Below are 22,755 nucleotides of genomic sequence, written 5' to 3'. Positions count from 1 at the left end.
CTTCCCTTTGGAACATCCATTCAGAAGTTTGGAAGCTCCATTCAGAAGCTTTGAACCTCCGTTCAGAATTGAAATCTATTCTATAGCAGAACTATTAAAAGCTATTTATTTCCTCTGTACTGCTCTTTAGAGACAGAGGAATTCAAACAAACATAAAACATGCTCATCCCATATATGTATGTGCTGACTGACAGAGTATTTAGTATTTTAGGGATATTTTACCTCACCCCCTCACACCAATTGTGATGAAGATTCACTCACACTGAAAGCAAATCTAGTTTTATTTCTTAAAACAGCCCCAAACTCAGTTTGTTCACTGAAAGGCAACGAAAAGAGAAACTCTCATATGAAGCTTTTAAACTTCCTTTTCTTCTATCCTCTTGATTTAGTAAAAGTAGTTGAAAATACTTCTGTCCCCAAGCATAGGCTGCAGCTTTTCCCATTGCTGGAGATGAATGGAGCAGGAATGGTAAATCAGATCCCCTGCTGCCGGGGCTCATGGCACACTCTATAACATAACTTAAAGAAATGGCTTGCTGCATTAGCATGGCAGGCTGTGATTGCTGGCAGCTGGAGGCCGCAACGCCAGCCCAAACGCTGCCCCTGCTCTACGGATGATGCTCTGCTGAAGACAGACTTCCCCAAGAAATCCTCACCGAGACAAATTTATGGCTTGTCTTGCATAGTAATTATGTATCTTCTGGTTATTATGAACCCTCCCAGATCTGAATTATAACTCACATGCTTGGAATATTTTATCCTTAACTGCTTTTAGGGCAGCATGTTTTTAATCTATTGGTCTGTCTACAAAAGCCTAGCAACTGTTAACCAACCTAACTTTTCTGATTTTTAATAGCAAGGAAAACTAAAGGTTACTTCTGCACAGATACCCTTCTCCTCTGATGCAGGAGCTATTTAACATTGTGAAAGGCTGCTGACCTGCAGGAGAGATTTAAAAGCCCTCTAGCTTGCGGGATAAAAGGCACCACTAGAAAACTGATGTAAGCTTTCAAATGTGTGGCTCTAATTAAATACACAACAGCATGGGTTTGTTTGCTTGCTTAATAAATTTCATACTTTTTGGTTAAAAGGACTAGGTCTCGTATTCTCACCCGTTGCAAGACTCTTGCAAGCACCTTCTCCAAGCAAAGCGGGGAATGCCCATGCGACGGGGTCAGGACGGTGACAAACACTGACACCCCACTCCAAGGGAAGGCATAAAACTGCTTCGACGGAGCTTCTAAGTGCCCGTTTCAAACCCCAGCACTGACACGGGTGCATCTACATGGGCCCTATCACACCCCGGTTTGTGTTTCAGATCCAGGAAAAGATGGATATTATTTATTTTTTTTTCCTGCCCCAGCGGCATTTCAGATTGAGCAAACCTCATGACTTCAAGAGTGACCCTTTTCTCCCAGCTGCTCTGCTGTCAATACTACTGTACATTGGCATCCAAGATAAGAGCACAGCCTGATTTAAACTTTAAATACCAAAATTTCTTTGATGCACCTCATCCTACAGCAGTGGTTTCCTCAGAGTTTTCTGTTATTTACTTCGGGATGCCAATTGAACACGTGCTGAATACAGCACTACTGCATTTCTATTGCATCCATATACAGCTGTACCAGGGAAGAGTTCTCATGTACCTAAGTTGGTCTAGCACTAAATTTTCAAGGAGTCGCACCTTATTTACTCAGGAAAGGCATTCCAAATAATACATTTGCCCATGGCACAGAACCCGAACAGTATGCATGCTTTGCAGAGATATTAAAAATATTTTTCCTAGCTTTTTCTTTGATTTGTTTCCTGTATTGATTTTTTTTTCACTTGTTGTTTCTTTATGAACCAGGACCATCAGTCCTCTCTGCTTACTCTTTTATTAGCTAACATTTTTTTTCTTTTGAAAGTGTCATATATTTCAGGTCCAAGGTATGGTCAAGAAAAACATTCACCTGAAGCTTCTGCTTTTGCCTTTAGGGTGAAAATTCTAAAATTACTTGCTAAATCATTTCCATAATCAAAAATAATATTGGAAAGCAGTAAGCTTCTCTGCAACCAAATTCCTTTATTTGTGTAAAGCCAACCAAACAAGCACAATGAAACAAATATCTGGAACGCACAGGTTCCTCATCTGACAGAGCGATAAGTTATTTTTGAAGGATATTTTTCTTATTCAGGTCATAGATTGCTGTTGAGCCCATGTATATGACTATTTTGAAGATGAGGGTCACTAACTTTTAGTAAATACAGGAAAGCTTTCTGCTGCATGTCTTTTGATACTCATGAGGAAATAACAGATCATATACATGCCTGGGCTGCTACTAAAATTGTTGTTTCAATGCTTAGCAATATGACTGGAAAAACTTCTCCAAGCTGATAATCTTAGTTCAGAAAAAAGAAACAAATTTAAAAAACCTTGGTATATATTAACATCTGATCCTAAATGTCGGGAACAGATGGAGCTAACCCATATGCTATTCTCAAAGTGGTAGACAGCACAATATTGAAGTTATCTGACATATTTCTACAGCATCTTTAATAGAAAAAAAATGCATTTTAAAGGAAAATTTATTAATCTATTATTTATATTTTATAGCAGTATGAGACAACTTCTCCACATTATTTTCTCTTTTCAGATGGTATAATTCTCTTATACCAATAACTGAATTAACGTAAACTGAATTAATTCTAGATGAAGATCTGTATTTGCCGAATCATTACAAACCATGTGGGATTTACTCTGAAAGGATGCTCAAAAGCTTCAAACAACTACAAGAGGAACCTGATGAGATTCTAAGCTCTGGTAATACCATGACAATATTACCCATTTAACCAATATAAACAAGTGACCCACAACCTTCTACAAAATGCTAAAAAAAGGTTGCACCTTGCTGATAACAAACATTGGTTATTTTCACTGGGGAAAAAAAAGCATTTCCTGACCAAAACAGTTGGAAAGTTATCTCAAAGCTTCAGTCTTGTCAGAGTAGAGTACCAGAGTGTTTGCTACAAGAGAATCCTATATCTTTTTAGTGTGAAATTTTCCTGCTGTAAGATTTTGTTTTGTAATAACAAAATAAGTCTGAAAAAAAACAAACAAACCAAAAACATAAGAAACAGCCATTCATTCTGGTAAAATCTGGGCATGATACAGTGAAAGTCTACACAATGACGAGGAACTTGAGAAGGGAGGATCAATTCTTTCAATTTAAGACCAAAGGGCATCGTACCAAGCAAAACGAAGGATGTGGTTATTCAGATGACAGGTACTGGTCATGCACATATCTTGCCCCAAGGATGTCACAGATGCAGAACCATCTGGAGGTCTCTCGCCTAGCTTATACACAAAGCAGGGTCAAGGGTGAGGTAAGGCCAAGCTGCTCAGTGTTTGATTCAGTTGAGTTTTGAAAAACTCCATGGTTGGAGATCACACAGGTCTGTTTGGCAGCCTGCTTGACTGTCTATATACCCATATAGTCACTCTGAAGCTCCCTTGTTTGAGCCTGTTGTCCCTCAAATTCTCACCATGCAACACCAATAAGAGCCCAGTTGTCTCAGACTTTCAGCCTGAAAAGTTTCAGACTCAGAGAAGTTTCAGCATTTCCATTAAAACCAGCTGAAATACTGCTGTTGAGTTACTGTAGAACCAGAATATGATTATTTGCAACTTCTTCACAACCATAGGCAGTATCAATTGCCAAGTTTTCACAAAAAAAGAAATCAGCATTGAGTGCTTCTGAGCTATTTCTACTATCATCGTGTACTGAGAACATCTGAACATACATTGGGAAGGTCGAGAATTCAGCTAGGTACCTAATACAATTTAATGTTTGCCTTTAAAAGTAACGGCCACAGTGAAAAAACACACAAGATGATATAATCTTAAGTTTTTTGTAGAAAACAATTAAGTAAAATTGAGAAACAGCTGTTCCAATCTTGCATATATGTGTGGACACACTGTTTCAAAACAAGAGCAAAATACAATAGAAATCCTGAACAGTGTCAGTAAATGGAATAAAGCTAAGCAAAGAAAATCAGAATCCATTTGGAGGAATAGTGAGACAGAGGGAAAATACAGAGCACTTATTTTTAAATGCTGGTGACGTATTGTAGGAAATATCAAGCTCCAGGTTGTAAAAATTGTGGAACATATTGGAAATACGGAACAAAGTATGGTGCAAATTTATTTCAACAGAGCTTTGTGAAAGAAACAGGTAGGTGCTGAAAGTTCCTGTGCTTGCTTACATTGTTTAGACTACTTATAACATTGAAAGCAGAGCTTGCAAGAGGAATAGAACTGCTTGTGCTTTCTGAATGCATCCTTCTGAAAAAAAACCCCAGTCTAAATGACACATATTGCCAATGCAGAAAACTCAACAAAATTTGTCTTTACAAAGAGAAGGAGGTAAGGAAAAAGAACAGTTTTCATAAGCCATATATGGTCCAAAATTAAGTGCATTAATAATCAAGAATGTGGAGGTTGCATGTCTCTAGTCAAGTCTGTCTGATTCCTTTCATATTCCAGTCAGTTAGCACACACATGCAAAGGAATAGGGATAACAGCTTGTTTTCCCAGGAGCAAGGAGAAATGCTAATATTTTGGTCTTTTCCAGGTCTCTCTAAAGCAGCATAATTTGTAGTCATCAAAAGACGATTCACAGCATTACAGCTATGTTTAGACTTGCACAAAATACCAGCAACTCTTTATTTCTATTAATAAACCACAATCAATTAATTAGATCCCTTCAGTGGTGAAGTTGTATAAAGAGATGATTAATGATCAGTGTCAAACTCATTATAAAGGAAAGAGACAACAAATGGCATGTGATAAATCTGAGAACTCAGGGAAACATAAGTCTAGTTTTCGGGTTTACTGTAGAACACGTGAAAAATCTGCTATAAAAATGCTGATTTTGCTGCTTCTTTTAGGCTTGTAAGGGAATCTTTGAATATTTAGGCACTGTTTGGACATTTTATTCTATACAATTAATTGAATTCAGCTTAAATTTCCCTTTTTACCCAACTGCAAATAATTTCTGTTAACACTTCATCACTTGATAACTGCATGTTCTGAACCTGATCTCAGAAGTATCTGAATGCAAAGCCAATATTGTTTAGGGTAATGCTATATTCAGGTAACCTTTACACATATTATGCAGTATTTATTAATAGGTATTATCCAAAGACATAATTCCAAATCAGAATCATAGGATAATATGGGCAGGAATGGACCTCTGGAGTTCAGCTGATCTAATCCCTGCTCAAAGTGGGGCCAACTTTGAAGTTTAATGAGGCTGCTCATGGACCACTAGGTTTTGAATACCTCCTAGGATGGAGGTTTCATAACCTCTCAGAGCAACATCTTACAGTGCTTAACCATATGCAATGTGATTTTTTTTTTTCTTTTCTATCCACTCCGAATGGCTCTTGCGGAAACTTGTGACTGACACTCTTGTCCTTTCATTGCATGCCTCTAACAAAGGTCTGGCTTTACACACCAATAACACCAATAAATTCCTGACAGCTAAGTGGCAAAGTGCGTTCATGAAGGTTTTAAAGAGAAGGTTACTTTGTGGATAAGCCTTTGTGGTCTTAAAGCCCACATGGTCTTGGGTCGTGTGTAAAATAACATTCCCTCTTGCAAGTTGTTAACATATTGCCAGTGCAAAATTACATGCTTTGATGTACAGAGAAACATGAAAAAAACATAGACATACCTGGTCCAATGCAGAATGATGCAATAATTGCAAGAATGCAAGCTATGCTGAGGTAAGGAAGCCAGTGCACCTTATTCTGGATAGAAAAAAGATGCTCGTTAGATGGGTCATACGTAACACTAGCAGTAAGATGCAACCCTCTGCATAATTCATATAATGAAACACCTGACAACTTCCTGTACCACAAAAGGCACAACACTAAAAGCTTCTGAGATTGTGTGCTAAAATTCAATCCAATCTGTAAAGACTTTTTATTCCCGTTGTGCCAATTTTATGCCTCCATCTTCCTCTTATTTCTGCTATATTTAAAAAACAGCCCTTTAGGGCTTCAGAGGTAACCAGTTAAAGGACAGGCTGAAGACCAAACATTTCTTTCAGTACGATAAATGTATCCAAATGTTAGCATGACATACAGAAGCCACCATTCAGTATTTTGCAGCTATAAACTACTTTTGCAGAAAAGAACAACCATATGTGCAAATAATGGGAATAAGGAAAAGGAGAACAAATTGCAAAGAGTTTAAAAGTTCTCTAAAGGAATTGCAAATGGAACCACCTGTTTCCCTCATGAGGCAAAGTATTCATCCACTTCACAGGAGATTTTCTTTGAATGATGAGAACTTTACTTCAAACACTGCAAATAATTTCTATTGAATTTATAGGATACTGTTTCTTAACTGTGTATGTAAATATTCAATAAGTATAGATTAAGGGAAAAAAAAGTTCCTTTCCCATCATTTCTTTTTATTTTTATCAGGAAAGCATGAATATCACTTTTATGAGTATTTGACTAGGTTTCCAAGTCTGTTAAGATGCATATAACCACATATATCACAAAATAGCATCTTGTGTTACACTTTACATTATATTTGCCAATGCAGGTAATAATATTTCAGTTTAAATAACAATCCACACTTTCTATTTTATTTTCCCCCACAGTCTGGGTGTTCCCTTAGTTATCCCAAAATGTGTCAACGGTCTTCTAGGCATTAACAATTACTAGGAGACTTGCAAATCAGTCATGCACTAAACTGTTACCTGCAAAGTCAGAGACGTCGTCAGTACTGCAAAGAAGACAACCATCAACCCAAAGCCTCCGATGAGTAGAGGTCTACGTCCAAGCCGTTCAATAACTAAGCCCTGAAAAACAAAAAGCGGTACATGAATTTTATTGATAAAGAATTGAAGAACAGTTTGATATATTCTTCTTGTAAATATAAAGACCAAAAATAAAATCAACAGGATTCATTGCATTATTTCTCAGCTATGAGATCATAATGAAACTTCTTGGAGGAAGGACGTTAATTTTGGGACATTGGTCCTGCACCCTTGGTCCTTGTGAGCTTCTAGAAGTGTGTTATAAGGAAAAAAAATTCATTTGGGATAGACTGGAAAAAAAATGCCTTGTATGGCTAGCTCTTCTCCCAAAAAAGCCATTTTATCAGCAGTTGCAAAAAAGGGTTTCTAAACATGCCAACTCCCTCACTTGAGGGAGGGTGGACTTCCAAACCAGCGAGCCCTGTGACACCATAGAAGAGAAGATAGCTACTCTGAAGATAACTTTAGTATTATTTTTTTCTTTAAATGAGAAAATATACTCATTTTGACAGTTTCCCCAGATTCTACAATAGAATTTAAGAGCCATGAATAAATAGAACTGCACTGATATTATTAATATTTCATATCATGCCCACATAGCTCAAATGCTCTAAAACAGCTGCACTGTCAAAAACCTACAAAGTGCCAACTATGATAAATGAATCCATCTTGCATATGCATGTGAACCCAAATAAACTTAATCAAGTGACTTTTGTTTATGATTCAGAGGGACAAAAACTTATCTGACGGGTCCATAGAAAGACTGAGATTCTGCAAAAATGTTCAGCAATAGATGCTGCACAAGTAATTTGACATATCAGTGAATTTATTTTTTGCAGTTTGGACTTGTTGGCTCTGATTAAAAAATCTTGGTATTACACTAGCTGGAGGATTTTGTATTCTAGCAGGGCAATGTATGACTGTTTCAGAGGAGAAAAGGCCTACATGGAGGGCTCATGTGCAGAGTAAAAACTGAGAGAAAAAAAGCATTACACAGTTTCTGCCTATAAAGTTCATAAAATGCAAATTCCTTTAAGGAAGGATAGTTCGGACCAAGTCCTTCAAGGAGATTCAGATATATGCTTGTGCATACGCAGATTGAGAGCAATAGTGTAGACATATTTAGGCAAATCCAGAATAAGTGGTGAGGAAACAACTTAAGAGCAGCTCAAACAATCGAAATTGGTTTGGTGTTTGTTTTACAGATCAGAATAAGAGTTTCTAATCTAATTATTATTATTATTATTATTTTAAGCAGAAACAAATAGGGAAGACAGTAAAACAAATGCACATAAAATCATGAGGTTCATCGTGCTACAGAGACATATACCAGCATTGCAAGCTCCTGGGCAAGCATCTCCTGGGCAAGCTCCAGAAGTGTGGGATAAATGAGTGGACAGTGAGGTGGATTAGGAACTGGCTGGATGGCAGGGCCCAGAGAGTGGTGATCAGCGGTGCAGAGTCTAGTTGGAGGCCTGTAGCTAGCGGGGTCCCCCAGGGGTCAGTCCTTGGTCCAGTCCTGTTCAATTTATTCATCAATGACTTGGATGAAGGCACAGAGTGCTCCCTCAGCAAGTTTGCTGATGACACGAAACTGGGAGGAGTAGCCGATACCCCAGAGGGCTGCGCTGCCATCCAGAGGAATGGGAACAGGCTGGGGACTGACCTTCTGGAGAGCAGCTCTGCGGAGAAAGACCTGGGTGTCATGGTGGATGATGTTGACCAGGAGGCAGCAGTGTGCCCTCGTGGCCAAGAAGACCAATGGGATCCTGGGGTGCATTAAGAAGAGCATCTCCAGCAGGTCGAGGGAGGTGATCCTGCCCCTCTACTCAGCCCTGGTGAGACTGCATCTGGAGTATTGTGTCCAGTTCTGGGCCCCACAGTACAAGAGGGATGTGGAGCTGCTGGAGAGAGTCCAGCGCAGGGCTACAAGGATGATCAGGGGCCTGGAACATCTGCCCTATGAGGAGAGGCTGAGGGAGCTGGGCCTGTTCAGCCTGGAGAAGAGAAGGCTGAGAGGGGATCTGATCAGTGTATATAAATACCTCAAGGGAGGGAGCGCAGAGGATGGTTCTGGTCTCTTTTCAGTAGTGACCACTGACAGAACTAGAGGTAATGGCCACAAACTGAAGCACCAAAAGTTCCACAGGAACTTAAGGAAAAAATTTTTAACAGTGACAATGACAGAGCACTGGAACAGGCTGCCCAGAGAGGTTGTGGAGTCTCCTTCTCTGGAGATCTTCAAAACCCGCTTGGATGCCACCCTGTGCCAGGTGCTCTAGGTGACCCTGCGTGTGCAGGGGGGTTGGACTAGATGACCTCTAGAGGTCCCTTCCAACCTTAAGCATTCTATGATTCTATGATTCTATGATTCTATGATTCTATGATTGCAAGGAATCATTTAATCATTTTCCAAAGTCAACATCAAAGAGAGACCACTGACAACACAAACGAAGCTAGGAAATGCTGACTCAAAAGGCTGCTCAATTAGACACAATTTGCTTGCAGAGCTGTGGTGAGAAAACATTCTATTTCTATTTTAAAGCCATAGACACTTCTAAGCTGGTAAAACACACCTGGTTTCATGTTAACACCTTTACAAAACTCAAGATGTTTATGATTCACAAAAAGTGGAAAATGTTTCAACAATTTTTAATTATTTCAGTTCTGTATACACTCATGTGTACCGGTAAAGGTTATTAAAGACCCATAACAAGTAAAAATATGGTAAAGTAATAGAATAACAAGACTCAACTATAAAGAGAAATAGAATCTTAAAACTGTTTTCTGAGATAGGACATTATTGCCAAATTGCATAGGCTGATACTTGTTTATGTGGGATCATAAATATGCATTCGCAGAAACCTATATCCAGAGTCATGGCAATGAACACAGCTGAAATTACTGAAAATGTGCAAAAAGTTGCAACCGATATTCCCTCACCACAAATGTTCGCTGGTAATGAGGCAACTGATATGCAAACTAAGTGCAACAGATCACACAACTTTCTTTTGTCTGGCAGGAAACACTTGTGAATAAAGATAAAAAAGCACTTGTGAATTAAGTTAAAAAGCTCTCTTCATGAGTCAGCTGCAGTATCTGCAGCTGATATAATGAAAGTCTCAAAAGAGGGCTTGAAAAGAGACCAGACATGCACTCATGCAAAAAAAAGAAACCACAAGCATGTCCTATAGCCCAAAGTGAAGGTCACTGAATATTCTTTCTTACTTATTTCCTGACCCCAAATTATATCAAGAAAACTCAATTCCATTTTCTTGATATCTTTAGTTCTGCAGAGAAGTCTTATCTGTACTTTAACGCTAAGGATAGTTATACCAACTTTTTTCTCATGTATTTTGCATGTGAACCTGAATAGGAACATACATCTAGATCCAGACTTAATGTGACAAGCCAGCTCTGTCTTATTTCCATTTTAAATCTCAGGTTTAAAATTCATTTATACTGCTCTCATGTTTATTCATGCCACAGTGTGCACTGCATCCAGGGAGAGGAGAGTAACAGAAGACTGAGGGTTAGAAATTTACAAATTTTGAGGTTAGAAAGTTGCAAAACAAATATTTAAGCAAGTCAATTTGAATTTAGAAGCCCAACACCAAGTTGAGACACGTATACACAAGCTTTAAATAAATCTGTGTCTTTCCAGCCTCCTCTTTATCAGTCTCTAAGGGTCTCTGCTAGTGGAATGACAGGACTAGACATCATACATCACCTATAGCTAGCAGTCTAAAGACTATTACCAGCAGCTGGTGGAACCGATTTCTAGGTTCACTCTGAACTATCTTGCAGCAAAGCACCCTGAGACAACCTTACGTGGCAGTGAAATCTCCTGTTTGCAAGAGACTGCCCTTACTGAGGGCAATCCCTAATGAGTGATTTGCTCTCACTGCCATTTGCTCAGAAGAAACTCAAGACAGTCATATTTTAGGACACAGTCTGATACTTACTGCTGGGAGCCGACAGTACCACACTATGCACAGGGGCTGTTACTGCCCAGGACAGAGATCCGTATTTCCCTCTCTAGAGCCCAGACCTCCCTAACTAGGAGATGTAGGGGACATTTATGCATCTAACCTATTTTGGGGCATGATCATAGGATCATAGAATCGCTAAGGCTGGAAGGGACCTCTAGAGGTCATCTAGTCCAACCCCCCTGCACACGCAGGGTCACCTAGAGCACCTGGCACAGGACTGTGACCAGGCAGGTTTTGAAGATCTCCAGAGAAGGAGACTCCACAACCTCTCTGGGCAGCCTGTTCCAGTGCTCTGACACCCTCACTGTCGAGAAAGTTTTCCTTAAGTTCCTGTGGAACTTTTGGTGCTTCAGTTTGTGGCCATTACCTCTACCCCTATTGCTGGCCTCCACTGAAAAGAGGCTGGCCTCATCCTCCTCACTGCCTCCCTTGAGGTACTTAGAGACACTGATCAGGTCTCCTCTCAGCCTTCTCTTCTTCAGGCTGAACAGGCCCAGTTCCCTCAGCTTTTCCTCATAGTACAGGCCCCTGATCATCCTCATAGCCCTGCGCTGGATTCTCTCCAGAAGATCCACTTCCCTCTTGTACTGTGGAGCCCAAAACTGGACACAATACTCCAGATGCGGCCTCGCTAGGGCTGAGTAGAGGGGGAGGATCACCTCTCTTGATCTGCTGGAGATGCTCTTCATAATGCATCCCAGGATCCCATTGGCCTTCTTGGCCACGAGGGCACACTGCTGCCTCATGGTCAACTTGTCGTCCACCATGACACCCAGGTCCTTCTCTGCAGAGCTAATGATGCAGCTGTTTGCTTTGGGTTTTGACCTTGATTGAAAAGGCAAAGTATGTGAAAGGCCTGTGGATCACAGAACACAGAAATGGAGCAAGACTATGCTTGTAAAGTTGTAATTCTTGGACTCTCAGTTTTATACTGCTTTCTCTTGCCGACTCTTTCAGACTTTGTATCTTCCAACAGAGACATAAATCTGAGTATTTTTCCAGCCACAAATTTGCTCCATAAAAATAACACAAATTTACATCTGCAGTTGCGAAATGAGGAATTTGTGATTAGAAACTAATTAGTGACTCCCTGCATCCAAACAAATTCAGTATTTTATATTCTAAATGAATCGCTGAATATTTCTTTGGCTTTCACTTATTAGATGTACTTAGCAGTGCTTTCTTAGGATGAAGAAAAGTGTATGTAAATCATCTGAAAACTCATGCCTTTAAAATTTTATATAGGCAAAACAAATTAGGAAGCCAACTGTTTGCTCATGTAAGGCAACTGTTTATGGCTTCTTAAAATTATAGACTAATATAGAATAAATATTGCTCTTGGATAAAATGAACAGGTTCCAGTGCCCCATATGAATGGAGGGAAAACATTTTTTTAAATCTGATTTTTTTTTCCAGATACTTGCTAAATAAATTAATGAATACCAAGTATCTTTGAGTGTTAACACATTGATTAAAGAATATTTTTTCACTTCATAATTTACTGGTGAAAAGATGCTTTGATAATCATCATTAATGAAAATCTCAGAAATCTTCTGAGGCAATTGCAAGTTCTGATAGTCCTGGATCTGGGCAAATACCTCTGTTTTACACAGAGAGAAGGAAGATGCAGTAGGACTTTAATCTTTCCCCACAAAATATGAGGGCAAATTACTTAAAAAAAAAAAAATCAAATAGTCTGACAGCAACTAAAAGATGATAAGGTGATGAGAAACAGTCAAAACAGATTTGTTCAGGGCAGATCATGTCAAAGCATTCCGACTCGCTTCACTGACAGGGAGGAAACTGAATGGATAGAAAGAAAATGAAAAACATGATAGATTTTGACTTCAGTAAGCCTTTTGACATAGGTCCACATGACATTTTGTATTTGTGCATATGATTTTTTCCTTGCAAATGTGCAGTACTTAGCAATATTCAGTGTTGAACTTTATCTTACTGATTTTAAAGCAGACGTCCTATTTGATAAAACATTCCATATTTATTGCAAAAACTTTTGAATTTTGCATTTTGGTGAGTTTGGGTGACACAAGCAATTCCCTCACCCATATAGTTAAAGAATATTTTGAGGTTTAACTGTTCCAGTGCAAACTGCCACATAACTTCATATGAAGAAATATCAAGTGGCATTAAGTGTTGATAAGTGCTTCTGTGAGCAGTTTTTCAAGTTAGCTGAGAATCCACACTGTTATAATTTCATTTGACCTGTGCTTCACTGTATCTTCTCTTCTCTGTTCTCAAAATAGGGACTTTTTCATGCAATATGTTGTTAAACTGTGAAATGCACTACTTGAGGATGTTGCAACTTCTAATAATATACACAAGATACAAATAACTAGACAAATTAAAAGACAAAATATCCATTAAGGCTATTAAAGACCAAGATTTTACCTGGGACGCCCTCAAGGCCAAGCTTGTCAAGGCCAGGGAAGCTCAGAGGAAGGAATAGGGTAAATGCCCTATCTGCATCATTCTTTGCGCCTACCACCCCTGCATGTTGGAAGTGGAATGCTTAATCTGAACAGCACACTTCTTTACTGTCTTTCCTCCACACTGGTATAGTTGGAGGAAAAAATCTTTTCATCCATTTACTTCTGTCTCCTTAACTATCCAATTTATTACTTCACCAAAGACAGACATTGGCAAATTGTTTTTTTTTCCCCATCCGTTAAGAGTAAGACAAGAATAAAAAAAAACAACCACCACCTCTGAAAATTATAGAAAAGCCACAAAAAAAAACCCTCCAAGTTAACTATGCTTTTGAACTCCCCCTTACTGAAAAATTGAAAGAAGAGACTGCATAGACTGCATCCTGCTTCAAAGTGCAGGGTCAAGCTAGGAAACATTCCACTGCAACACATCTGCAAGTTCAAAATCTAAAATATTTTCTTTGCAAAGGCCTCCACACTTCTTCAGAAGCAAACTAAAATTAAGGGACTTCTCATCGAAGCGTAGCTTGTCTAACTGTTTCTCTGAACTGGATCCAGTACAACGGTTCAGTACAAGGGATGGAGAATACTACACACAACCAAGAAAAATGAGGAAAGTTTATATCGGATGAAAATGAAAATAAAATTTTATGCATCTACAGACATCATTTCTACCATTTCATGAAAAATATGTTTTGAGCTTCAATTAGAGGAAACTGCCTACAATGGTAATTACAGTGCATCGATAGACTAAACCGCCTTCCAGCCGTGTTCATTGACGTTGTACCAGCTCAGCAGCATGCTGGTGACCCATGCTGGCACATGACACATGTTAGATACTACTGATACCATGTCTGGTGGCCTGTACAAATTCCTCCTGAACTGACCAGACATCTCCCCTCTACGGGGAAACCAGGAAGCTGAGCACACAACTCTACAGCACAGGTATTTTGTGAAGTCTACTAGAAAGTGATGTTATGAGCAGGAGTTCCAATCAGGGATGTGAATAAAAGAAAAATGGTGATGTGTGTGGTTCATTTTTCAATGTCTTTTATGCAGCCATTGGGATACATAAGGGATTTTTGCTTGAGAGGAAGAATGATGGAGCTGTATGCAAAGCATGCTCTTAGCAGGCCTATCAAGTGAGATGAGGCAACATAATGCTATAAAAAAGATGATATATTATTTGCCTTTCCTCAAGTATTGCATCAGTATTATTACTATTGTTTTCATAAGCCTTTTTCTCCCACAAGACACATTAAAAGGAGATTTTCAAAGTTTTCACAGTTTTAATGACATTTTCTCTCCTAAACATTATTCAGATTCCATATGAAATAAAAATATTTCAATCTTTTCCTTTAGCCTTTACACCAGGCTCATCAGCAGAGGAGGTCCAACTGTTCTTACTGAGATTGAGAGCTGGGGCACAACAACCAAACATGTATAATGATACAAGATGATCCATGAGCACATTGTTGACTTCCCACAGCTATTCCATTTACAAGAAAAAAAAATCTAATATCGATATGTGTATTTACTAAGAACCTGGGATTTATTGTGAGAAAATGCCAGGTTTCTGGTAGCAAGCATGCTAAAAATATCAGGAAAATGATGTTGCCCCATGCTTTCTGCCTGCTTCTTTCTGTCTTCCTGCTGAGTGCAGGAAGACATGCATCTGACTCAATATTTAATGCTGTCAAATACATTAAAAATAAAGGAAAGCAAAAAATGCAGCTGAGAGCTTGGAAGTGGGAGAAAATCTACTATAAGTAGATCTAGGCATTAAAAGAAAACTCAGAAAATGTATTCTAGAAATAAGAAGCTACAAAGTTTTCAACAGAAATGCTGTGTGGTCTTTTTCCGAATAGCAGCAAAAAAAACATTTTTGAAGATTACTGTTAAGGCTACAAAGCAGCATTTCAGCAGAACAGAAACAGCAAGTTTGAAGAGATAGAAATTTCATTACATTAGCATTTCCAGAGGCACATTAAGTAGATTGAATATAGAAAATATTAAAAATACACCTCTCAGTCATAAAAAAGTTACCACTCACAGCAGGAACCAAAGGAGACACAACTACCTCATTATGTATGAGCAATGTGTTCTGTATAAGTCCCACAAACTGATGGCACAGAAGGAACTGAAAAGATGACAGACCCTATTTATAGAATGGTTTAGTGCCATAGAATCTTCTCCATGTAATTGTGTTCTGTTTCCACACACTCACAAAATGTGCATTCTTCACTTAAATTACCAGTTGAATTACCATTATTATTTTTACGTTTATCTTAAAGAAGCATTTCTGGAGCATCACAGAAGATTATAAGAGGTTGGGATTTGACTATGTAGGAATTCACAAAGATCAGCAAATCATCTTCGTGACCTTTAAGATTCCTTATGTCCCACACTATGAGAAAACACACTTGACAGCTAGATTTAGTTTCACATTTCATAGGTCATAAGCAGTTGCTCTGCAACTGGAAAGAATTTTGCCAAATCATTGTTCAGACCTTTAAAATTGCTTGTGTGGTGTGATTGGTACTTTGTAAACACCATTGGTATTGAAAATAGGAAGATGACCAAAAAAAATTGTAGCAAAGTAATAATAATAAAAAAACATTCACAACCTTTCATTCCAGTAACATCTATGCTATTTCTTATTTATGACAGTGCAGACAGAAAGGTATTTCAGCAGCAAATAATATATTAATCTGCTGAACTATTGGTTTTAATTTCTTCAGAAAACCTTTTTTTTTTTTTTCTAATCAACTTTTCCACATTAAAATGCAAAAGAAAAAATATGTGCATGGATGATTTCTTTTTCTTGTTAGCAACTTGCTCTACCCAGAGTGCACAGAGTAAAGGTACTTCATCTATGCAGGAACTCAATACTGTGAAGCTACCTCTGCTCACTGCCCATGAACAGCAGCAACCCTGCCTGATTTCCAACAGGAGCAGAAGAAGATGCTGACATAGAGTAAACTGCTATAACGGCCACTCTAGCAGGTAAAGTCACTTAGGAATTATCATTTGCAGTACTCTGGGCCTTTCTGTTCCTTTCTGTTCCTCCTCTTTATTCATAGAAATAGCTTCAGGACATACCAACCTTTGAAGCAACTGAAATCAGAGAGCAGTTTCTTAAGAATAAATAAATAAATTACAGGCCAAAAAAATGGGTCTAGGATTAATTCGACATTAATATTTTCAATTGTATTATAAACCATTACACTTAATCCTCAGAAAACTATTTTGATTATATAAAATCCTCCCTAAGGAAACAATCAGTAATTTAAATATTAAGTACTTTAATGAACTTTTACAATCATACTTACTGAAAAAACAGCAGCCACAGTCTCAGTAGCACCAGTGCTTAGAGTAACATACGGGATTGTTTCTTGGTTAATCCCCGATTCACTGAAGATGCTGTTTGTGTAGTACCAGATCTGTAACAGTAAGAAGTGAATGTTTTATTAACCATTAGGGTTTAAACCACAAAACACCAGCATTCAGCTTAAGCATCTAGTCTGCAAAGACCAGACTCATTCAAATACTGAATGACTAAGGGCAGGAAGACAAATGAAGGTATGAATTTGGGGGGGATTTGTCCCGACACTAAGTTATACCTCTGCTTGCTCAGAATTACAAGCAGCTTTAACTTTGTTTAGCTTAATTCACTTTGGAAGGAAACTGAAGAAACTCACTTTAAGCTTGAACAACAGGATACAAACACAATTTTCAGGTGGCTTAGCCACACTACTTAAAAGCATGTTTGGGTGGCTTTATGAAATATTTCACTGACAAGTAAGAGTAGATACAAAAGCTGAAGGGAAATGCACATTCTTAGAGGCATTGCAGAAATCATACCTATTGAATCACAAAGTGAGAGATTTATCTCACTTGATGGACATTACATCCAAGTCATCGCCCTAATCTCTCCATTTTCAACAGTGAGAAAAGATCATTTTAGAGCAACAGTGTTTTCATCAAAAGGAAATGAATGTTTTAGGATGCACTGAATCACAGGCAAGAGAACCTGCCAAAGAGCTAGCCAAAAACTTCAGCTGCTAATAGCATGCAACTAGAAGAGGGAGATCTGAAAAGAGAAAAAGATGGTTGATTTTATTGAGAAGGTGCAAAACAATTGGAATAACTAATTATCAGAGAAAAATACAGTACTAAAACACAGCAGATTACTTTTGACAACAAAAATGAAAGTCAGAGATAACACATGACCCTAAACAGGTAAGTAGCAGTGATTTTTTTTCCCTGTATACTGTCCGCACAACAAATCCTAAAAGGACAAGCACTGCTCAAGAAAAGGCTCCTCTGATGACAGAGGGTGTTTTGAACGCGACAGCAAAACCCTGCTATCTGCCAGCAGATTAGGTACTTGCTACATCTGTTCATCAAGCTACTAACACAAGGGCTTTCTTAAAAAACAAACAAACAAAAAAACCCATAAAACCTATTTATCCCAGACCAAAGGAGAAAATCTTACATGAAACAAAAGTAACAAAATACCAAGAATTATAAAGCTACCTATTTCACTTTACAACTAGGGAGAAACTGACTTACGAGTTTTGCACCTATGGCTCACAGTTCAGCACTTGCCTGAAGAGATGCAGAGACAATAAGTGGTAACAGCAATTTTCTCTGTATGAAGCAAATTGTATTTGTGTAATGTGTGGTGGTATTGACTGTGCATTTTATTGGTGTCCTGGCACAGAGTGGAGTGAAAATCAAGAGTCAATTCACTTGGAAATATTTATGAGCAATAATCATATTTTTGGGTCCCAATACTCTGTCATCCTACTCACCAGCCTCCTTCATCCCCAGTAAAGAAAATCAAGGTAACAAAACCACAACAAAAGATTTTTTTCTTTTTCTTTTTAAATTGTACAACTAATTTTCACAAAGACTTTGGAAAAAAAGTCATGTGTTAGAATTTGGAAACCATGCAGCTTTGACATTTCACTCTTGATAATCAGTATTGCATAGCAGGTAGAGATTCTAAAAAATGGGGGGGATATTGTAAATATACTAATCCTGAAAAAGAACAAAATTAAAGAAGCTAAGCAGTCACCCAAGCAGACAACACCTGCTTGAATACATTTGCCAAACCATAGCAACTAGGCCATAAAAAGTGATTTTACAGAAGAGAATGAGGGACCATTAGCATAAGAGCAGTGAAAAAACAGCTAGATTAATAAAAATGTCATATCAAAGGCAGGATGAGATTCAGTGAGTTATTAACCTCTATAACATCATAAAAATAAATTATGGTAAAAATTAACATGCAGGCACACATTTTAAAAGCAATAAAGGTAAAAGTTTTTCAATCTATGCATCCTTTGCCATGGAAATACATTGCACTAGCATATTACTGAGAGAAGCACTACTCACTAGGTTAATAATGACTACTCCATTTTCATTCAAGCAACTTTTCTAACAAGTCCCTTGTTAGGGCCTGGGCTAAAAATTCATGAACTGGAAAAGGAGGGAATATGGGGCAGAAGGTTCAAACCCTCAGAAACAGCCATCGTTTTATCCAAAGCATTATAGGGCCATCAATTTTTTTTCATCCATGGTGGGTTTCTGCGTCTCTACTACAGAAGGAAACAAAATTTTATATCATCATGTTACTCATTTAAGCAGCTGCCAAAGGCAAAGGCTATATCAGCTTGATACAACTCCGATACCATTTTGAACTTTATGAGCTTGAAGACAACATTTTAGCATTTGGGTCCCTAGCTAACTGCATCAAATTTAAGCTTTCTTATCATAAGCTTTTACTTTTATAATCTTTTAACTTAAACTGGCATGTGCTAAATGCCATCAGTCATGTTTCCAAACTTTTCACATCAGGTACACCTCAGAAAATTGGCTCAGTTTTCTGGTCTTTTTATTTCTAATTCAGCTTTTATACACATTCTTTCCCAAAATTTTCAACTTTTTTCCCTTCAGTGGGGAAAGAAGGAAGGCAAGAAAAGAAAAAAAAAGAAAAAAGAAAGATCGAAACCAACACAAATTTACACTGCTGCCCCTTCTGTCCTCATCCGTTCCCATGCAATCTGGGGCCAAGCAAGCCTGAGGAGCACTCTGTGGTAGCACTACCATTCTCTGCTCTACACAGAGCGTACTGCTCTGTGCTTTCCCCTTCCCTAGGGTAATTTCCTTCTATTTGAAATATAGCTCCCTGGCTTAAGCCTACATCCCACAGAAATCAAGGGATCCCACTTTGGAAAGGGCTGTGTTAAAGCAGTGTGCAGTACAGCACATTTCTTTGTATGAACAACATAAAGTGCAACAATAAGGGCTTTGTGCCCTTTCTAGAACTGAAGGTAAATAGAAATAGTGGTGAAAGTAAATCCATCTATTTTGGATAACAGGCATCACAAAAAAAATCTTAGTCTGATACATATTCATTTATGTTAATTAAAGTCAGAATGCTGGGATTTCATCATAATTGAGTATATTAGTGCGTTTTGAAACTTGATGATTTTTATTATAAAGTAAAATCTTAAAAGGAAATAAGTATTCTGAGATACCAGCAGGTTGATTACAGAAGTCCACCATTTGGTGGTTTTCCCTGGGAGTCATTTGAGACTCTTGCCTGACAGAAGTCCAACTTTCCCATATGCCTAGCCCAGATGGCAGCTGTTGAAAAGACCAGACTGACTAACAGGGCACCACAGACAAAGTAAGTAAGAGTTATGAGATATAAATTTGCTGCTAGTTGATGGATGCTTTCTCACACCCAGCAGGTTACCGCAGGTGCAGCCACCAAACCAAGAACTGGATTTGGCACTATCTGAAATATCTGTATTGGCATTGATAGCTTCAGGTAACTTCATCAAGATCAATCAGGGAAGCCAAGGGCAAGAGACAAGCAAGGGACACCTGATCTCTTAAGTGGTCCAGCTATTTCTCTTAACCTCTATAATCGTTTGTTTTTCTGGCTTAAACTATTTAAACTCTCCATTCCATTTATTTTGTGTGAAAATTATTTTCGTATTTAGTATAGTACATAAAAAGTTATAACAATAAAAATTGCATAAAGTAGCAATAATAACAACAATTATTAAGGTAAGGCTTGAAACAGCTAGCACTATTCCTGTGCACTGATGAAGATAGCTTTTCTGAGGTGTGTTTTCAGAGAAGGAATCTCCTAATTGTTCCTTAAAACAGCTTTTGCTTTCAGGTTAGATACATCTGGACATGTCCAAGTACCCCCAGCTATACATGCCCTCAAGTTGTGAGAATGTTTTTACTCTGCCATGGACAATCTCTGCCATTTGTTAAATACCCTGAAAGCTACAATTCTCTTCTTTTACCCCTGAAAATGTACCTGTGTTGTTGTTTTATTTTTCTTTAGGAAATGTACTTCATAATCTTAACAGCCTGTTTCTTGCTATTAGTGTCATTTTATTTCACATATGCATTAATAAATTGTTAGAAAGACTGGATGACAAGATAATTCCATTTCTTTTCTTGAAAAAGTATCCTTAGTGAGGAACAAAATAGCCTATTATTAGCATCAAAATCCTACAATTAGGAGAAAACACTCTACAAGTGTTTTTATAGTTCAACCTACAGTGTGAAAATTCTTTTAGCTCTCTCCTAGTGTGTCAGTTAAAACTTTTTCATACTTGAGTTCTCATCATTTAACCTCTCATGGGGTCTGGGAGCAATTACTCCGCATTGAGTTCTCACACTATATCCACAGATACCCAAGACACATAAGCTAGCTAGTCCCAAGGTATCAGGAACATTTTCACTCATCAGTGCTGATTAGCACTGTGGGAATAAACTGCTTCAAGTATGTGGTAATGCACAAAGCCACTGTGAGAAGCAGCATTGGCCAACATCCTTTCAGCAGCTGTAATAGTGTCCTTTCATATGTCCCAGATATTAACTGGTCTGATACATCAGTAAAAGAGAAATACTGGAAATTATGCCTAGATATTGAACAGAAGAGTCACACTTGAATCCATCACTTCTGGAGTCCATAATTTGTCATGGACTTCAAACTGAAGCTAAACAAATAAATAAAGAGGAAAGTTCTCCATCCTCTCCCGGCTCTTCCTGTGGTCCCTCAGGAACATTGATTGGTCACATCATGAGCCAACTGCAAGTGACCCCCAGTCCAAGCCATCTCTGTCTCACTGCAACTCTCCTTTTCCTACCAATTTATTTAAGCCGAAGACCGAAAAAGGGAAAATAACAGATGCCTTATCCCAGAGTATGCCACGACGTGAAGAGGCACTTACAGCATTTAGCCCGCAGAGCTGGTAGCAGCCCATGGTGACGACCACAGTAAGGACCTGCCAGCGCACGGCCCGGGTTCTCAGCAGCTGAAGCACCGACACCAACTTGGTGTTTCTTTGGACTCGACTCTCTGACAAAACTTCTTCTACTTCACGAGACACGTCCTCTTTCCCAAGGAAGGTCTGAAATGCTGCAAACAGAGGACATGGACTTTAGGTCAGTCACCTATCACTATGTGCATTAATAAGAGGTTTCTATAAAGAAATTGGACTGCGCAAAAATCAGAAATTAGGCCTGGGTTATAACTTAATCATACTGTTGATGTAGAGAAAGAAGAATAATTATAGTCTGAGCATGATCTGGCTTATCCCTGTATTCAATCTCAGAAACTGCAAAAAAAACCCAAATTCTTTAGCACCCCACCAGTCCCTCTCCTTATATTAATTCACATTTAATATAGTCTAGGGTATAGTGTAAGGTTAAAGCACTGTATAAACTGGAAAGAAAAAAAAAAGCAGTTTCTGAACATCACTTGACTTTGGTTGCTACTTTTGCAACCAAATCAATGTATCTGGATTTGTTGCTGAAGAGAGATTGGACAGAAAAGTAAATATATATACATATATATATATATAAAATATACAAGTCTGATAAACATTGGTTTACATTGTTAAGCAGGCATTTGAAAGGGATAGTTATTACTTTTCAAAATATCTCCTGTTTTCACAAGCATAAAATCCAGAACTCACTTCAATATATTTAAACATTATGAAGAATTATATAGAGCAGTTCAAGCCTTCCTACTCGTCAACACTGGAGACATGGTAGTTTCTTTACCTGGCAAAGATCAGCAAACAAACAAAACACTCCACAAAAAACGTAATGTTAGGGATTATGTCATTGCGTGCCAGTGATTTACTGTCCTAGCTTTCCACTGTGAATAATAAATCTTTCCAGCTCACACACTACCCCAAAGGTATCCTAATGGAGGTGGTCTATTCCCATCTACTTCCAGCCTTACAAACTTGTTTTATAGCTGTGGTTAAGCTGAAGATATTTTCATCACAAACTTGTGAACATACCTTGGGAGTTGCTTTTTTCAAGAGATATTTAAAGTGTTCATCTTCTTGGAGTGATTGCAGAGAAACAATTACATTACCCATGCCCCTGCAGCCAGGCTCTCTAACCCAGTAGGATGCTAACTCCAAAAATGATCCCTTACATGGCAGGCTA

At 38.3% G+C, this 22,755-nt stretch overlaps 1 protein-coding gene across 1 annotated transcript in view; it reads right to left on the bottom strand.

Annotated features, from left to right (window-relative positions):
- Positions 1 to 22,755, bottom strand: part of SLC2A9 (solute carrier family 2 member 9) — a 91,056-nt gene that overhangs the window by 27,162 nt on the left and 41,139 nt on the right. Inside the window, exons 8-11 of the mRNA XM_010227659.2 lie at positions 21,525 to 21,712; positions 16,587 to 16,697; positions 6,756 to 6,857; positions 5,718 to 5,793 (exon numbers count right to left, since the gene is read on the bottom strand). Coding sequence (XP_010225961.1) covers positions 5,718 to 5,793; positions 6,756 to 6,857; positions 16,587 to 16,697; positions 21,525 to 21,712 — 477 coding nt within the window. The remainder of the gene's footprint in view (positions 1 to 5,717; positions 5,794 to 6,755; positions 6,858 to 16,586; positions 16,698 to 21,524; positions 21,713 to 22,755) is intronic.

The sequence above is a fragment of the Tinamus guttatus genome, unplaced genomic scaffold (assembly GCF_059628265.1).
Source record: "Tinamus guttatus ecotype Peru unplaced genomic scaffold, ASM5962826v1 Tinamus_guttatus_pri_ptg000052l, whole genome shotgun sequence".
Classification (NCBI taxonomy): domain Eukaryota; kingdom Metazoa; phylum Chordata; class Aves; order Tinamiformes; family Tinamidae; genus Tinamus; species Tinamus guttatus.
This window is presented reverse-complemented; position numbering and strand designations above follow the sequence as displayed.